Source organism: Bos grunniens, chromosome 19, assembly GCF_055505025.1.
Source record: "Bos grunniens cultivar Pamir isolate PY7600 chromosome 19, Bosgru_T2T1.0, whole genome shotgun sequence".
Lineage (NCBI taxonomy): Eukaryota > Metazoa > Chordata > Mammalia > Artiodactyla > Bovidae > Bos > Bos grunniens.
The window spans coordinates 38,873,187-38,892,153 of record NC_141183.1 but is presented as its reverse complement, the minus strand read 5'-3'; the positions used below and the strand labels follow the sequence as shown (position 1 = coordinate 38,892,153).

At 54.7% G+C, this 18,967-nt stretch overlaps 1 protein-coding gene across 4 annotated transcripts in view; it reads right to left on the bottom strand.

The window, feature by feature from the left end:
* Positions 1-18,967, bottom strand: part of CAMKK1 (calcium/calmodulin dependent protein kinase kinase 1) — a 29,895-nt gene that overhangs the window by 9,243 nt on the left and 1,685 nt on the right. For 2 of the 4 annotated variants that reach the window (XR_015148057.1, XM_086359586.1), the window contains exons 2-12: positions 12,339-12,739; positions 11,391-11,438; positions 10,574-10,627; positions 10,121-10,172; positions 9,739-9,872; positions 9,278-9,314; positions 8,426-8,447; positions 7,051-7,139; positions 2,999-3,198; positions 1,101-1,154; positions 309-382 (exon numbers count right to left, since the gene is read on the bottom strand). Coding sequence is in view for 3 of the 4 variants with exons in the window: in XM_086359586.1 (XP_086215712.1) it covers positions 309-382; positions 1,101-1,154; positions 2,999-3,198; positions 7,051-7,139; positions 8,426-8,447; positions 9,278-9,314; positions 9,739-9,872; positions 10,121-10,172; positions 10,574-10,627; positions 11,391-11,438; positions 12,339-12,698 (1,124 nt within the window). In the remaining variant the exon portion in view is untranslated. Of the gene's footprint in view, positions 1-308; positions 383-1,100; positions 1,155-2,998; positions 3,199-6,693; positions 6,983-7,050; positions 7,140-8,425; positions 8,448-9,277; positions 9,315-9,738; positions 9,873-10,120; positions 10,173-10,573; positions 10,628-11,390; positions 11,439-12,338; positions 12,740-18,163; positions 18,286-18,967 lie in introns of those variants that run through there. The other 2 variants (XM_086359587.1, XM_086359588.1) reach the window with 2 other exon arrangements.

Below are 18,967 nucleotides of genomic sequence, written 5' to 3'. Positions count from 1 at the left end.
GTGCAGGGTCTATGTGGGCATGATGTCACTGATCTCATGGAGGCCTTCAGTGAAGGAGCAGATGAACATGTAACCTGGGGTCATCCCTGCCCCACTCCTGGATTCAGAGTTCCTGTCTGTACAAGGAGATCTGACTCAGGTATCTGGGACCTTCTGACATCACCCCCTATCTGCTCCCAGGGAGCAGCACCCCCACCTCCAGGTCTGCAGGCTGGGGCGGGGCCCTGGAAGGACAAAAGCTCTGCTAAGACTCAGACACGCCTCCCTGGGGGTGGGCGGGGCCCATGATGGACAACTGGACAACTCACTCCTCAGGGAACACGACGGCCTCGTTCTTGATCTTGCGGTGCAGGGCCAGGATGTAATCGTCGATGAACGGGCACTGCAGGGGGAAGAGACAAAGAATGCGGGCCCAGCGCCTCAGCCCACTGGGGGCAGCTCTGGGCTCCTCATGAGATGGGGGTAGGGGGGCCTCATCAGGGCCTGGCCCACAGGAGATGCCCAACAAACGTGGACTGAATGGATGTGTCATGGAGGGACACTGTGTACCCGCCAGCGTAACAGCCACTTGCAGCAAGGCCTGCACTGCCGGGGCCTAAGGTTTGGGAACGTGCTCCCCGAGATTCCGTCCTGTGCCTCAGCATGGTCCCTGGAGTGGGAACACCTCTGGACAGGGATCTCGGCCATGTCAAGGTTGGGGGTCCGGCCTGACTCAGAGCAGGTGTCCAGGACGATTTGTTGAATGAATGAAGGATTGAGTGAATTTGTGAATGAATGAATGGCATCGAAGGATAGAAGGACAGGGAGCGCTCAGGCTGGAGTGGTGTTTAAGACCACCATCTAACCTCTATGGGAAGTCTGCTGACCCAGGACTCCTGAACATGAATCCATCCCCTCAAGGGGACAAGGGGACATGAGAAAAATAGAAACGCCCCTTTTCCTTCCATTATCTCTGAACTGAGTGGGCTATTTCAAAGTCACTTTACTTCAGGACGCAAAGGCACAGCCTACATCTATCATGCATCCTGGCTCAGCTCGCCCAATCCATGGTGCCAGGGGTGTGGGCTGGCCCCGGCTCTGCCAGCCCACCCAGCACTCACCTTCCCATAGACGAAGCAGTACAGCGTGACCCCTGTGGCCCACACATCCAAGGCCTAGAAAGAAACAGTTCCCATCAGTCCCCCAAAAGGAACAGACACACCCCTTGCTCACCCAGATCCAGTGGGCCATGGGAGAGGGCAAGCAGGAGACCTCCTTCCCCAGTCATGTATTCACTCAACAAACACTCCCAGGCCCTTGTTCTATGCCGGACCCTGTGCTGAGCACTGGGGACATGCGGATGGCCAGAGCAGGGCCCCTGCCCTCCAGGGTTTCCAAGTCTCCTTGGAATGGGCCCAAACCAGACATGTTTCCAACAGAACAGTGCAAAACCCACCTCGTCTACAAGGTCACATTTGCAGTACCTATAACACTGATGCACCCCAGAATATTGAATTTATACTTGCTAAACCAGCTCTGGCTTTGAGAAGTCATCCCTCTTGCTGATGATCCACTGGAGAAGCCACCATCCACCTTCTTTCTGACACCAGAACAGCCCCTGGCCCTCAGTCACCTCCACAACCCCTCGGGGCTCCCCTGCACCCTGGATTTGAATGTGGCCTGTCTCTACAAGCTCCCGCTTCTGGAACCCCACTTCCTCTTCTCATATCCACTTTCTCTTATGTGAGTGATCCTCAAATCTCTACCTACACATTCCTGCCACAGATGCCTCATCTGAATCCAATCAGGGAACACTAGGCAAATGCAAACTGATGTCATTCTACAAAATAACAGGCCTGTTCTCTTCAAAAATGCCAAGGCCAAGCCACTCTTCCAGATTAAAGGGCCCCAAAGAGACAGGACAAGTGAGTGCAGTAACTGACCCAGGATTGGATCCTGAACCAGAAAACGAAAAGGCATTAAAGGACGCAGGATGGGGGTAACTGATGAAATCTGAGTGAGGTCGTTTAGGTCGCTTAGGTAACAGTCTTTTATTGATCATAAATGTCCTGACTTTCATAATTCTACTGAGGTTATGTAACAGAATGTCCTTGTTCTCAGAAAACATCCCTGGCAGTATTTAGCCATAAAGGGGGGATAATGTCTACAACTTCCACAGTGAAAAGGCAACTGGGATAAAATGACCTATATGGGAATGACTTAATATGTATATATGTATAATTGATTCACTTTGCAGCACACTTGAAACTAACACAACATTGTAAATAAATTCTACTCGAATAAAAATTAAAATAAAAATTAAAAAAAAAAAGTCTCTATTTACATCCCTCTCTTGACCTCCATATCAACACACGTGTCCAAACTCCTCAACCATTTCCTCCATGGCAGAACCACGGTAGGGGGCAGCCAGCACTCCACAGGGGACAGCAGGCTGTGTGCCCGGGGACACAGAACACAGCCTCTGCTCAGAAAGCCTTGCCACTGCCTCTGTCACTTAGGACCAAGCCCACACTCCAGACCCTCTAAACTCTGCCCAAATGCCACTGCACCCCTCACTTCTCTGGTATGTTCTCTGGACCTCACCTCCTGTAAATTCTCTCCATTCTTTAAGGCCTAGTTCAAATACTGCCATAGCCCAAGAAGTCAGGGGAGCCTCCAACATCCCCCTAGACAGGAGCTTTCCTGTTCTTTCACCATGACCAGAGGGCAGGGAGCTGAGCCATCCAAGCTCTGACTGTTCCATATCCTAGCCCAGAACTCAGCACAGAGCAGCTGATGAGAAATTTCTGCAGGGGGCCATTGTGCCAGAGAAAGAGAGGAGACCCAAGCTGGGGTTCTTGTTTGCCAGGAAAAGGCAAACCTGGGGGAGAGGGCCGTGTTTGGTGCTCACTCCTGAGACACGAGGACCCTGGCTCCCCCAGATTGGACATGGGATGGCATGACATGCTCTCCCACCCCTCCATCTAAACCCCAACCCAGACTGGACCCTGGGGGCCACCTTTCCACTGAAGCTCTGGCCGGAGTCAGAAATGGCCTCGGGGGCCATGAACGCTGGGGTCCCAGCCGTGCTGGACAGCCGAGCGTCGTTCCCCTCGAACTGGTTGCTGACGCCGAAGTCAGCAATCTTCACGTGCCCGTCGTCCCCCAGAAGCAGGTTGGATGGCTTGATGTCCCTGTGGATGATCTTCTGGTAGTGCACTGCAGAGAGAGGCAGCTCGAGCGTCGGCCTGCGGCCCCTTCACCCAAAACTGCCCCCTCGGCCCTCGCCTGGCCCAGGAGGCGGCCTCAAGCTCCAGGAGAGAAGCAGCTGAGACTTCCTGGCCCCTGCACACACTCGTCTCATGAGGACCTCGGAAGAGGATGTCAGGGCCCCCTGCTCAGCTATGCAGTGAAGACACTAACTCAGGCTGTTAGTAACAGAGCCAAGCCTGGACTCTTAGGAATCTTGGGACTCCAAGCCCGGTGCTCTCTCCATGGCAGTCAAGGCCCCTGCCACTGAGTGGACGTCAAAGGAAACTGGGGGAAGAGGGTCTCCATAGGCCCTCCCTGCCCCCCTCCCATGTGAGTGCCATCTGCAGGCTCAAAGCCCATCAGAATCTTTCCATACTTTGGGACTTCCCTGGTGGCCTAGTGGCTAAGACTCCATGTTCCCAATGCAAGGAGCCCAGGTTCGATCCCTGGTCAGGGAACTGGATCCCACATGCCACAACTAAGAGTTCATATGCTGCAACTATAAGGTCCTGCATGCCACACGAAGACTGAAGACGCTGTGTGTCGCAACTAAGACATCGCGCAGCTAAATAAATCAATTAAACAAATAAACCTGCCTCCAGTTCCTTCCCCTACCCAGCCTGTCACAGCTGCCACTGCTTCTTGGACTGAGGGTAGGCTTGTGGGGTATCCTGCAGAGGTATTGCCCTCAGCCCTTGGACTCTGGGCCAATGGGGTTTTGGAGAGGGAGGGCATGCCAGGCTTTGGGACCTCCAGGATGAACATGGCTGGGGTTATGGTCAGCCTTCTCTAGTAGGCTGAGTGCCCACCCCGCTTCCTGGGTCCAGCATTCCTGGGAAGAGACGAGCAGCTCAGACTGAGATGACCAGAGATGTCCCAGCAGAGAAAAGGCACTGACTTCACTCACAGCCATGCACTTATGAGCTCGCCACTCAGCAAATACCTTCCCCTGGACCAACACATCCTGGGATGATGGAGACAAGGGAAGATGGAACAGGAAGGAGGGCAGGGGAGGGGAGAGGAGAAGGAGAGGGTGGCTGGAGGTGGGGGGCAGAAGGAGTGAGGGTCATATAATACTAACAACAGAAGGGCTTCCCTGGTGGCTCAACCGTAAAGAATCTGACTGCCAGTGCAGGAGACACAGGTTCGATTCCTAATCCAGGAAGATCCCACATGCCACAGTGCAACTAAGCCTGTGTGCTGCAACTATCGAGCCTGGTGCTCTAGAGCCTGGGAGCCACAACTACTGAAGCCCACGCACCTGGAGGCCCTCGATCCACAAGAGAAGCCACCACAATGAGAAGCCCGCACACCGCAATTACAGAGCAGCCTCCGCTCACGGCAACCAGAGAAAAGCCCAGGCAGCAACGAAGACCCAGCACAGCCAAAAACAAATATATAAATAAAAATTATTTTTAAAAAATAATAACAACAGAACCCACGACCCTACAGCACTCTCCTCCTATGTGTCAGATGCGCATGAAGCATTTGACACATGCCCATTCGAGCATGAGGCTCAGGAGGCTCTGTATTTGACCATGGAAAGTGGACTCAAATTCTAGCCTCTCCCAAATTCTAGCCTCTCCCTTGAATTCTCAGCTCTTTATCCAAATGGACATCCTGCAGACATCTCAATATATATCCCGATATTTCTCAATCACATTTTTGGTTTTTGGCCGTACTATGCAGCATGCAGGATCTTAGTTCCCGGACCAGGGATCAAAGCCACGCCCCCGGCATTGGGAGCATGGAGTCTTAACCACTGGACCACTAGGGAAGTCCCCCAAACACATATTTAATTCAGAACTTGACCTCTCTATCTGCAATCACCATCAAACAAACAACCCTGTTCCCTGTCTAGTCCTTCCCATTTGGTTAATGGCCATAATACCAGTTGCTCAGCCAAAAACCCCTCTTTCCGTCAAATCTCACATCCAGTTCATCAGCAAGTCCTACGAGGTGGACCTCTCAGATATATTCCAGACCCGACTGCTTCTCCTACCTGCATGGCTGCACTCGCCCTGTCTGCGAGAGTCAGGCCTGAGCCTCCCAGAGCACCAGGAGCCTCAACTCCCCCTTCTCAGGCACGGAATCACAAGATGGGCCTCCAGCACCCACTGTCTCCATTTGTCTGCCTGTCCAGCCCCTGGTGCTGTCCTATCCACTCCAGAAAGCCCTTCGTCGACTGTGATTAGCTAGGTCTTGATGAGGCTTTACCCAAGAGTCAGATGGGATCAGCTTGGCTTTTTTTTTTTTTTTTTGCAGAGAGAGGATGAGAGACAACAGTTCCAGGACAGGAAGTGGGTGGAAGCCAAGCTGGTGTAGGGTTGTGTCTGCCGCAACCACACCAGGCTGAAATGCCCTCCTCTCACACCTCTAGGCCCTTGTAGGGACTTTCTGCAAAGCCCTCTTTCTCTGTGCCTCAGTTTCTCCATATGTACAAAGACAGCATTAACATGAAGGCACTGGAGTGGCTCAAATGAGATAGACATTTGCTGCAGGTCAAACCTCAGCTGGCCCTCACCTGGTCCCCTAGGGAGACAAGATGCTTCTGATAAACCAAGCTGAGGTTTCAGAGGGGGGATGTATCCCACTCCCCAAAACAGGCCAGGACCCTAGGTGCGTGCAGGCTCCCTTCTCCCTATGACCAGAGAGTCACCCGGTCCTGGCCACCCCACCTCCTTCACATTTGCTCCCCACTGCCGCAGCCCTAATCCAGGACTCACCATCTGTCACTTGGGCTGCAAAACCAGCCTCCTCCCTAACCAGTTGGCCACCTCTTGCCCTCCATCCAGCCGCCACACAGCTGCCAGACAGAGCTTTCTAAGACACAAATCCGATCACTCCTCTCCCCTGCTCGAAGCCCTCTGGGTCTCACAAGGCTGACAGGATGAAATCATGAAAGTCCTTTGCAGAGACATTCCCAGCCCTCAAGGTGTGGCCTGGACAGTTGCTTCCATCATCTTTCCCCATCCCTGGCTCCCTGGTTAAACTCAAACAAACTGAACTCTCCCTTCTCAGATAGTACATGCCTACTCCCCTCTATGCTGCTGCCATATGGTACACCCTCCCACCATGCCTCAAACTGGCCAGTGAACTCCTATTCACCCTTCAGAACCCTGCTTATAAGTGGTCTCCTCTAGGAAGCCTCCCTTGGTCCCTTAGTTCTCTGACAGCTCCTGTGCCTCCCCAGCCTTGGCAAGCACTGCTTAGGTTCCTGTCTCTCCCACTAGGCTGTGAGATCCTGGAGATCTCTTCTGGGTCTTTGACATCTACATGCCCCCAACTTACTAGGTACCCATAAATGGACAAATGAATGAATAAATGAATTCGAGACAGAGGCTAAGCTAACATCACCTGGAGAGGAGGTGATGCTGAGCCCGGAGGTGATGCTCAACCTGGAGGCTGAGCTCTCCATCACCTTAGGGGGCCTCACAATAAACCCACTCTGCTGCCACCCACCGATTCCATGCCAGGACTGACTCTTCCTCGACCAGCTGGACACAAACTCCTTCTCACAGCTCCTGATGCCCTGTGAGAGGCTAAGCTTGAGATACAGGAAGAACATCCACCTATGCGGTAATAAGCAGGCTCCCAGGAGGACTTGGCGCATGCCCAGTGAAATCTGCCGCTACCCTACCTGTTCAGGACGTTTCGGCCCCACCCACAGGCCCATTGACCCGACCCCAGCTAAAGATGATTGGCAGATCGACACTGACTGACAGGTACGGCTCAGAGCCGGCTCAGCCTGGGTTCCAACCCTTCTCGTGTCCCCCTCTCGGGTCCCCAGCCCAGGGGGGCAGGCAGCCCCTCACTCACAGTACTCAAGGCCCAGGATGATGTCCCTCAGGTAGAGGCGAGCTTGCTCCTCGGGGAAGGGCTTGTCGCAGGGTACTTCCATGACCGGCCTGTCGGGAGGGCGAGGCGGGGGTGGGGGTGGGGGGGCGGAGCGTGGGGCGGCGGGGCGGGGGGGGGGGGGGGGCGGCGTGTTTAGCTGGAATTAGGATGAGCAAAAGCAGATGGCAGGTTCCCCTTCACTGGGCCCTACAAACTCCCTGGGACCTTTCAGGAGCCCTCTAAGCTCGATGGGTCCCTGGAACACAGTAGCTTTTTCTCTCATATAAAGAAAATTTGAAAATACACATAGATGCAAATATCCCTGTTCAATCGTTACAATTTCAAATTATCTTTATCTTACTTCTGATTGGTTCGGTATGTCTTCTTCTAAGTACTTAATTATCAACAATCAGACAGTTGCAAAGATTCCATTTACAGCTGTGTTTTTCAAACTATAGGTCCAGGACCAAGAAAGTCATGAACTCAATTTAGTGGGTGGCTACTGCTTTTTCTTTTTTTTCTAATAAAGTCCTATATACTAGAGTATATCACATGTTATAAGGATATATACTGTTTTAGAAAACTTTGGTTTCAATTACAGATATGAATGGCAATGTAAAACTTTATTTCTTACTTGGAACAGAGATCAAAAATGCTGAAAGCCCCTGAGTCTTAAAGGACACATTCCCTGCCTCTTCCCAGAACTGGTCTTTAGAGCCTCCCAGACAGAGAGACAAGTCACAGACTGTATTCAAGACCTTAGTGGTTAAGGAGCCCAGTCCACCCAGCCCTGCACCCACTACTCCATGTCTGCAGCTCTGCACATACCCTGAGAAGGTTAGACAAAGCAGACATGAGTTAGAACCCTAGATTTCATCAGCAACTCGCTGTGTGACTTTGGGCAAGCCATTTACCCTCTCTGAACCTCAGCTTCCCCTCTTGTAAAAGGGAGTGAATGCAGTCCCAGCTACCTCACAAAACGTGTAAAACTGAAAGAACTCTTTTGTGATTTGAATACAGGTGAGAGCTGAGTTTCATCTCTATACTTTTCCTTTCTTCTCTCGCTCTGGCATCAAAATCTTCTTCCAGTTCTTCAAAGCCTGGCTGGAAATCCACCCTTCTTCCTGAGGCCTCCCTGACTATTCCAGCCTCACTGACCCCACCAGCCTTCAAAGAATCACCCTCTTGGTCTCTCGTTTCCCACCCATTTCCCCCACCCCACCCCCTGAACCCAGACCACAGCTCCCTAAGGACAGAGCCCGGGCCTCTTTCTTTCACTAGAGTAGCTGACCCTAGGATTAGGGATACGGGGAGGGAAAGGAAGACCTGTCCTGCCTGAACGCGATGGGGAACTCACCCCTTTCTCAGGAGGTCAAACACTGAAAGAAAAGAGAAGAAAAGAAGAGTAGGTAAGTTGCAGCCAGGCTGAAAACACAGCTGATGCCAAGATCTCTGCCCCTTCTGGAGGGTGGGAGAGGGGGCAGGCATCCAGGCATCCAGGGAGAGACAGGAGAGGGGTCCCAGGGTATCAGAGAAGATAAATGGCTGAGAATGGGTCTACTGTGAACTTGCCTCACTGGAACTTTAGGTGCCGAGTGAGGAGCATCATCATGAACCCCTTTAACAGGGAAACTGAGTCTCAGAGAAGGGGCAGGTATGAGAGGGAGTGGAGGCTAAAGCCTTGGCCTCTAATTCCTAAGCCTGTGTTGCTTCTGGCCCATTCCCTCAAAGCCTCTAAGCCCAACCCTGAATCAAGCACCAGGGACTTAAGTAACAGCATCAGTATTACTATTACTAACAATCATAGCTAATGTGTCTTGCACGTAATAACTCATTTACTTCTCACATCAACCCTATGATGTAGATACCATTACTACCCCCATTTTACAGGTGAGGAAACTGAGGCACAGAGTTATCAGACAGGGCCTGGGAACCCACATCACATGGCCTACTTCTTGCATCTGCCTGATCCACTGTCTCTCTGATCAGTGGCGTGGGGGTTTGGGAATACTAGTTGACTCTAATTGGATATCCTGAGTCTGGCTCAGTAGGGCTGGGGAGAGAATCTGGGGCTTGAGAACATGTCTTTCCTCCCTGTCCCCAGGAGGTCAGTGCATTTCACAAGGCCCATCTGAAGGTCAAGTGTGTCCCTGGGGAGCCTTTGGACCCACCCGGGTAAGCTACTTTGGGGATGAGCTGGGTCACTCACCCAAATAGAGATTGTCCTCAGCTGGGTCATCCAAGACCTGGTGAGAAGGAGCAGACATGGGGTGGGACTTGGGGAGGCTTGGGGTAGGGGTGCTTGCCAGCCCCAGGACCCACTGTGTGCTTTGCAACCACCCCAGATGATGGAGCAGGAACTGTGCCAGCACGAGGCTGATGAGGCCTCAGAAACCACTGGCCCCTGACCCTGGTCCACCACATGGCACCCTGTCCCTCTCCCCTTCTGCCATGGGGCTCACTTCTTGCCTCTGGAACAGCTCGTCTCCCTCCATGAGAACCTGAGGACATTCCAGAGCAGCCTCACCTGACCCCAGAAGCCCCCTGGCCAACCCTATCCCGGTTCTGGCCCTGCCCTTGGCACACCCCCCTTGGCAAAATCCCTGGGTCTATGCCAGGTGCCCCCTGCACCAAGGGCTACTCCATAGACCTCATCGGCTTGCCACCTACCTCGATCAGCTTGACCACATTCACGTGGTCCAGCTTCTTCAGGATGGCAATCTCTTGGTATACCCGCTCCAGAGGCAGCAGCTGCTTGGCTGGGCCTCCCTGCGCAGCCTGGGACCCTCTGGGGGGAGGCCTACCTGTGACCAGGAACAGGAGTCCAGCCTGTCACAGGAGGCTGGGCCTCATCACAGCCCTGCAACCAGCCTCAAGCAAGAATCTTGCAAGACCTTGGCCTTGGCCTCAACCCACCAAGCACAGTCCCACCACCAGGCCTTTGCTCACTCTCTCCCTGTCCACCCCCAGTCCTAACGAAGCTAGCCTCCGGGGTCTCCTCCTCCGCCCCCAGGCCAGGAGCTCCCATGCACAGGACCAGACAGATACGCACGTGGGAAGCCGTACTGCTTCAGTAACTTCTTCTTGGAAAGAACTTTCATGGCCTGAGGAGGGAGAGGCAGAGATGTCACTTACGTGGAGCCACCAGGAGCTAGAACAGGCTGGTTACATATGAACTGCGGTCCAGAAAGGCTCATGGGCACTTGGCACTGAGCGTGTGGACTGGCTGCAGTTACACTGAGTTAGGAGGTGGCCATGACTGAACCTTAGGCCTTACCCCTGTTTCCCGTAACAACCCTTTCTGGAGCTCTCCCCTCGGAGGCATCCAGCCTCTGCTTGCATATTCCCAGGGTCAATAAGCTCATTCCCTTTGCATTCTGGTAGGGACAGGGAGATTACTCCCTTCACAGGCAGCCTTGTCCACCTTCTTGGCACAGCTTCTGCCCACCCCCAAGTCATCTAGGGCCCAGTGTAGGCGACACCTCCTTCCTTTCCCCAGACTTACATAGTGCCTGTCTTCACTTTCGTTGTAGGCCAGCCTCACCACGCCGTAGGCACCCTGCAAAGAGGCAGAGGTCAGCCCCTGCTGGACAGGGCAGCCTCCTCCAGGACTAGGGGGAGAGGAGAAGGGGAGCCTGAGCTGCTCCTGCCCCCCATCTCCTCCCACATCCCATCTCCACCCTGGCCTCCAGTGGGCATAAATTTCAGGCAGGCAAGGAGAGGGCTCCATGCCCTGGTCACTGCCCCTGCTGGGCTCAGCACAGCTCTATGCCTTCCCCAGTCCCGTCCATCAAAAAATCTGGGGAGAACTTCCCCAGTGGTTCAGTGGTTAAGAATCTACCTGCCAATGCAGGGGACAAGGGTTCGATCCTTGGTCTAGGAAGATTTCACATGCCATGGGGCAACTAAGCCCAGGCACCGCAACTACTGGGCCCACACTCTGGAGCCTGTGAGCCGCAGCTACTGAAGCCCGTGAGCCTAGATCCACGCTCGATATCAAGAAAAGCCACCGCAATGAGAAACCCATGCCCTGCAACAAAGAGTAGCCCCTGCTCAACGCGACCAGAGAAAGCCCATGCAGCAAGGAAGACCCAGGACAGGCAATAAATAAATAAACATATAAAACTCCAGGGAGTCAGGAATCAAAAATTATCTCCCATCCCCTGTAGAGGATAAAACTTCCCTCATATCCAGGGTAGGACCTTCTTGGCTCAGCCTCACATTCCCAGAGGAGGAGAGGGGATTGTGGAGGATCCAGACAGGCTGGCTCTGCAAACCCCCAAGACAAGTTCCCCCTGCTCCTGGCCTGCCCCCAGGCCTACCTTGCCAATCTCACTCTGCAGCTTGTACTGGTTCAGCTGTACGCAGTCCTGGTGGGGGAAAGAGAGGGGCCATCAGGCAGAGCTTGATCCAGAAGCAGCACTCCACGTGCACTTCCAGGGCCCGATCCTGGCCCCAGGCCCCTCACCCCCAGCCCTGGGCCTCCTCAACATTTCAGGTTTAGATGGGGAACTGAGGTCGCGCCAACACCAAAAGCGATACTGAAAGCGACCAGAAGACTTGGATGATGTTTGAATATGTGAATGGTGAACCTTGCCTATGCTTTGCTCCCTGAGAAGTGGTGGAAAAATGCACTCATTTCCACCTGGATACTGGGGGCTGGGAGACCCTGATGTAAGAAATCCACGAGCAAGTGTTTCTAGAAGAAGCTGAATGAGGAGACTGTGTAGACAAGAAAAATGAGGACAGCCTTGGGACCGGAGACCAGAGCCCTGGCTCAGGCATAAAAACCTCAGCTTCTAAAATCTGTAGATTGCTCGGTACTTAGGTTCACTTTAGATTTAAGAGGCAAAGACAGAGCCAGTGGGAGCCCAGAGGCTGGTAGCACACTGGCAGTTTCTGAGTCACAGCAGACTCTGTGAGGCAGGATTAAAGTGGGGGACTCAAGCTGGCGAAGCCTTGGGGGACAGGAGAACACACTGTCTATCTTCAAATCCCGAAACAGACTTCTTGGGGAATAAGGGAGGGATCTATTTCCTAGGCTTAGACTGGGAGTGGGAATGGTGGGACTTATAGGAGGCAGCAACTGGCTCAGATGGAGCTCCCCTGGGTGGGAAGAGGCCACATAGGTAGTGAATTCCTCAGCTCCGGGGGTATGCAAACCAACGTCTGGACAGCTGTGTGGCAGGGGGAGGAGCAAAGGGTCCCAAAGGGTCTTCACTGAGGACAGCTGAGAAGCGCATGGGCACCCCCAGCTCTGCTCCACCAACCTCTGCGTCCGAGATGGCCACGTGGTGGGACTCAATGGTGGGCCTGCGCCAGGCCCTTGGGGAGATGTGACTGGCAGGCCCCGTGGCGTAAGGCCCAGCCTGGGCCTCCAGGCAGCTCCCCGCTGGCCGTTCCTGCAGGGAGAACTTCCTTGTCGAGAGGCTGGGCCGGACTGCAGGGTGTCTTGAAGGACCGCTGGGGATCAGGGAGGCTGCTCTGGTCCGTGACGGAGGGTCCACACAGTTCCTGGGAGGCTCCGGGCTGCCATCCGTCTCCTCCAAGTGGGTCACATCAATGGCTGCCACTCGCTCCACCAACTCAGCCCGAGGGTCCTGGCAGCAGACCGCCGGGCCCCCCTCCATTGCCACAGTCAAGGGGTCCTCAGTGCAGCCTTATGGGGAGCCTGAGAAAAGAGGGCAGAGAAGGCTCCAGTCCTGGCCACCGAGCAAGGAGGTCAGGTTCCCAGGCCCCACCCCCACCGTAGCCACAAATTGCGAGTCCCACCTCCATGCCTTTGCCCTGCTTGTTCCCTCTGCCTGGGTCGCCAGCATCCAAACTGAGGTCTCCCTCCTCACTAAAGGAATGCCAGAGGGCTTCCCTGATGGCTCAGTGGAAAAGAATCCGCCTGCCAATGCAGGAGACAGGGGTTCGATCCCTGATCTGGGAGGATCCCACATACCGTGGAGCAACTAAGCCCATGCGCCACAACTATTGAAGTTGAGCCTGAGCTCTAGAACCCAGAAACAGCAACTACCGAGCCCACGTGCCGCAACTACTGAAGCCCAGGGCCCTAGAGCCCGTGCGCTACAAGAGACGCCACCACAGTGAGAAGCCTGCGCGCTGCCACCAGACAATAGCCGGTGCAGCCATGAAGACCCAGCACAGCCAAAAATACATACAGGTTTTTTTAAAAAAAGGAATTCCAGGAACTCATCTGGCTCTGCTGCACACAAGCCCTCTAGACCTCAGTATTCCCATCTGTAAAACAGGCACATCAGCCTTGCTGGCTTCACAGGGAAGCAGGGAGAATTCGATATTCTGGAGTCAGAACAGACAGACATGGGCATAACTGGAGGCCTCGCGGCACTGGCAGAAACAGAACCCAGGGTCAGCTTGGGCCCCCATCCAGCAGACAGCCCAGTGACTCACAGCTCCACCCCTTGACAGCAGAGCATTCCAAGGCTGCCGCCACCGCCGCTGCACTGCCTGAAGCCGAGCTGAGCTCCTGATGCTTCAGGTCCCCCCCTCCACCCCTGTTGCTGCTTCCAGGAAGACTTCCCTGGGGCTCCAGCCTCTCCCACCCTGGCACCTTCTCCAGGGAGGCCTCTCCAGGGCCATAGGGCAAGTCTCCCATCGCTCCCTTCCCTGCCCCAGCAGAGCCTGCAGCCCAGGACAGGCTCCATTAGAGGAGGGGGCTACTGCTCTGATGACGGTGAAGAGAGACTTCACTGCACTTATTTCTCCTGGTTTTCCCTTCCAGTTTATTCATGTGGCCAAAATGTTCGCCTCATCTGTTCAGGTTGAGATGCTCCCCTGGCCTGGCCTTGCACCCTGGTCCTACTGTAGTCTGAGCCCCCAGCAAGGCCCCAGACCTCTCCAGCTTGAACCCCAAACCAACCTCTGGTGTCCAGTCCCAGCCCTCATATTCAACCACATCCCTGGGCTGAACCCTGACCCTGGGCTGAACCCGGATACGCAGGCTGGGACTCCATTTCTGCCCAGGGCTGAGCACAGGCCCCACCCCACTCAGTGCCCCTCCCCCTTCCTGGACCAGACTGAGTATCTTCTCCGGAAAAGGAAGTAAGTGGACTCCTGACCCTCTGCCCTTCCTGTCTGGTGGTAACTTGCACTGTCACCACAAAACAATTTCGAGAACATGGTCTTTATCTCACTCCTTATTCCCCCATCACCTTACTTTGACAGATGTCAAGGAGGCTGGGCTCGCTGGAGTCCACTGGCTACAGAGGAGCCTGGGCTGGGTTCCTGTCCTGCCTGCCAACCTACCTAGGGCAGCTCCTTCCCAGCTCTGAGCGTCAGTCTTCCCATCTGTACTACAGATGCAGGACCTTCCCAGATTCCCAAGCCTACAAGACTTGGAAATGAACTGTGGGTAAGGGCATGGTCCAGACCCCCTGTGTCTGACACCCAAAGTATTGAATGAGTGGTAGCCTGGTGGAGCTGATGTTGGCATGCAGAAAGGAAGGGGGAAGGGGATCTAGACTGGCAACAGGAAAAGATACGGACGCTGGACCTAAAGGAGTGAGGGGAATGTGAGCATCGGGGAGGCCTCCCTGGAGGAGGTTAGAGTGGCAAATAGACTAAAACATTGGGAAGGCTTCTCTGAAGTAGGTGAGGAAGTGAGTAGGGCTAGAGCATCATGGAGGCCTTCCTGGAGGAGATGGAATGGGATTAGAGCATCAGAAAGGCTTTAGGAACCAGATGGTTTCAAGAAGGAAGAGGCCAGGGCTAAAAGGAACCCTCCAAGCCTGGCCCACCCTGCCACCCTTCCCCCTCACTCTGTAAGTTCTTTTTCTCCCACATAAACTCCACAGATTAGGGTTCTTGTCTGCCTCCTCTCCATAAGACCACTAGCCTCTGCAGCAGTACCTGAGGCATCGTAGGCGTTCAATAAATATTTGCCATAGTGATCATTACAGTCCTGGCCCCATTACACAGATGGGAAAGCAGAGAGGAGAGAGGGAACCCCAAGGAGCTTAAGACCCCAGCCCACAGCAGGGAATGGATGGCAGTGTCTGGAACTCTTGTCCTCTGGTCCCCAGCAGGAACCCAGGGGACTGAGAACCATCACAGGCAGAGGCCACAGGCCTCAGAGCCCAACAAATTTACATATGATTTTCCCTGAGACTGTCACCCTTTTTTTCTCAGATGAGGAAAGTAGGGCCCAGCAAGGGACAGGGGTGGGTCTGGGGTCACACCTCAGGTCAGGGCAGACCCTTCCTGCTCCACTCTGGGGCCCTGTTCCCTGGTTTAGGACCCAGGCTCTGAAGCCAGGCTGCCAGGCCAACGCCCCTTCCTGGTGGTGTGCCCATCCACGGGCAGGTGACTGATCTCTGTGCCTGGGTTTTCCCCATCTGCAGAATGGGGTTAGCAGCAGTATCACTGCCCAGGTGGCTGGGAGGAGTAAGGGAAGGAACGCCCTTACCGGGCTCAGAACCGGGCCTGCCCCTAACGGAGCCCCGTAAAACTGAGTTGTTGTGTTGCTGTTGTTGTGATTGCCTGGGACACGCGGTGGCCCAGATGGAGGCGCGGGCGGCACAGGCAGCTGTGAGAGCTGACGTCAGGCCCTCCACACTCCCTCCCGCCTGGATCAGATTCAGGTGACTAAGCACGGCTATGCAGGAGGTGCCCCGGGGAGGCCCCCGGTTCCTGCCTGTGTCCAGGCGACAGGGCCTGGCACCCTGTGTGTGAGGGTGTGTGTCAAGTGAGAGAATATGGGCGAGCAGGGCTGTCAGCTCTGGGTAACAGTGTGTGTGGGGGGAGGGGGTTCTGCACACAGGAGCCCGTCTGCCCGGAAACAAAAATCTACGGCTGTGGTCTACATTCGGTGGTTAAGCATGTTCATGTGCGTTGTGTGTCTTGGGGTCTTTGTGTACCCGTGCCCCAGGATTGGGGGAGGGGGTGGGCCCTGCACCCGCTGGGTGCCATGGGAACCTGATCTCAGAAAGTCAAGTTGGAACCTCCCACGTTCCCACACAGTCACCTGTCCACCAGCCCGGGGCTGCCTGCTGGGCTGGGCTGTATGTCTTGGGTAGGACCCATCCCTCTCTGGAAGCTCACCCAGGGCGTTTCTCAAGGCCATCCCCAAGCTTAAGCCCTTAAGTCTATAGACACTGTATAGAAACTGACTCGGCGGCTAGCTAGGAGCCACATGGGCATAAAGAAGGACAGACAGGCTGGCAGCCAGGCCCAGGGCAGAGCAAGGACTTCTACAGGCATGGGGAGCCTCCTAGGGACCAGCTTGGTCCTGCAGGTGAGAATGGCCAGGCTCAGGCCCTTCCTCACTGAGAAGCACGACCCCCAGCTGTCCTCCCAGACTGGGGCTATGTTGCCCTGGACACATCATTGAACTTTTGGAGCCTCGGTATGCTATGTGAATAGGATAGATAGCCCCCATCCTGCCATCTCCCAGGGCTATGGGAGGAAGTGAATGAGACTATGGACGTTGAAGCAGATTGTGTCTGAGTGATGTGGGGCTAGGATATGTCTGTCACAACCACCGAGAGAGAGAGCCTTGTTGTGCACACAAAGTGCAGCCTCAAGGACTTCCCTGGTGGTCCAGTGGTTGAGAATCCGCCTGCCAATGCAGGGGACACAGGTTCGATCCCTGATCCAGGAAGATGCCACATGCATCAAGGCAACTAAGCCTGTGTACCACAACTACTGAAGCCCGCACGCCTGTGCTCTGCAACAAGAGAAGCCAATGCACACAACGAGTGAGTAGCCCCTGCTCTCTGCAACTAGAGAAAGCTCAAGTGTAGCAACAATGACCAGTGCAGACAAAAAAGAAAAAAAAAGTTACTCTTAAAAACACAAAAACAAACAAAAAGCCCACAAAGCATAGCCCCATATCTACCCCTGGCTCCAGGATGGCCTGGCACATTACCCAGCTCAGACTTCTCCTTCCAGGCTATGTCCCTCATCCCCACCTCATTCCCAGGTATCTGGCTGCTCCTAAGGGATGCAGGGGGCTTCCCAGGAGGCCCTCCTGGTTGCCAATGCAGGAGACACAAGAGACTTGGGTTCGATCCCTGGGTCAGGAAGATCCCCTGGAGAAGGGAATGGCAATGCACTCCAGTATTCTTCTCTGGGAAATGCCATGGACAGAGGATCCTGGCGGGCTACAGTCCATGGAATCGCAAAGAGTCAGACATGACTGAAGGGACTTAGCCCGAAGCGCACAGGGGATGCAGACCCTGGCTCCAGACCCCACAGGACCAGGTCTCCTCTTCAAGATGAACCTCATCACCTTGGTCCCTCAGAGGAGGCCCAGAAGAGGACAGAGCAGGCATATCTTGCTCTCACCCACACTGGTTCAAGCAGCCCCGCCTGGGATGAATGTCTTCAGATCTCGCCCTGAATTCTGGAAGGCCGCTGGGAATCTCAGGGCCAGGTTGAGCAGGGGCCCAGCTACCATCTAGGCAAGACAAGACATGGTCCTGGTTGCCAGGGGACAGGCCAGAAGGGAAAGCTGTAAGGAGGTGGTCTGGTCCCCTGGGACCAGACATAGAAGGTGGCCTTGGTATCCCTAGGCTGCCTCACAGAAGCTGTGTTTATGCTCCTGACAAGTGTCTGGATGGCCCTGGCAACGGGTGGCCTCCGCGGCTCCCGCCTCCGCCTGGGATGACTCAGTCCCCTCGGGGGAGGCCCAGGCGTCTGGTGCCAAGTCATGCTGGAGGATGCCTGCTGTGACAACGCCCCCTCCCACCATCCCCAGGGAGGCCCCAGCCACTGAGGTGGGCTCTGCGCCTAATTCAGCCCAGCAGCCCTTAGCACATCCTCAGTGGCTCCTGCTGATGTCCTCCAGGTCCTCCCTCCTCTCTCTGCCCCTCCTCATCCTCCAAACCAGGTCCATGCCTCCAGCCCAACTCCTTCCAGCCAGCTGCCTCCTCCCCTCGGTGCTCCCCGGCAGCTCGGTTCCAATTCAGCTCAGCATTTCCCTCGAGTCCGCTCTTCCTCCTCTGTCCCCATCTCAGAGATGAGTGCCATCATCCTCCCAGTTCTCCCAGGCCAGAAGCCTGGCAGCCCTCCTTATCACCCATCGTTTCCCTTTTGCCCATCCTTAACCCCCGAACCTTACCCCACTTACTCTCCATTCTGGCCGAAAGTCCCAAACTGCAGACTCTCTTGTGCTGCCAGCCCTTCAGACAGGCTGTGCCTTCTGCCAGGAACACACCTCCCTCTCCTTGGCTGCTGGAGGACAATTCAGACATCTCCTCCCTGATCTCCCCACAGCTGGGTGAGGTCACCAAACTTAACTCCTTAAAAAGTCCAGATCCAGCCCTCCACTTTCCTTCCCCACTATTTCCTCCATACCTGCCACCCACCCCCAGGCTCACACCTCAATCCCACCCCACCCCATCCTCCATACCACTTCCTAGAGGGGATATTGCTAACATGCAAGTTAATTTGGTCTCAGTTCTTCCAGACCTGGCCTTCCAGGATCTTGGAATCTGAAGGACAGAAGAGCAGGAGACCTTGCTCTGAGCAGCGAGGAGACTGGGGCTCAGAGGCTGGGAAGCAGCCAGGGAACCCAGAGCCATTCATTCACATGAAAAAAACTCAACTGAGCACTTGCTGTATGTGCCAGGCATGGTGTTAGGTGCCAGGAGATAAAGCATCAAACCAAAAAGACAAAGTCCCTGCTTCAGTGAAGTTTAATTTCTAGTGGGACAAGAAGCAACAAACAAGAAAGCTGGGAATTAGATGGCATGTCAAGTGGTACATGCTGTGGAGAAAAAAATTACAGTTGTCTGAGGGGAATCAAGAGTGAGGCCCAGGAACTTCCCTGGTGGTCCAGTGGTGAAGAATCCACCTTGCAATGCAGGGGACATGGGTTCCATCCCTGGTCAGGGAACCAAGACCCCACATGCTGCTGAGCAACTAAGACCAC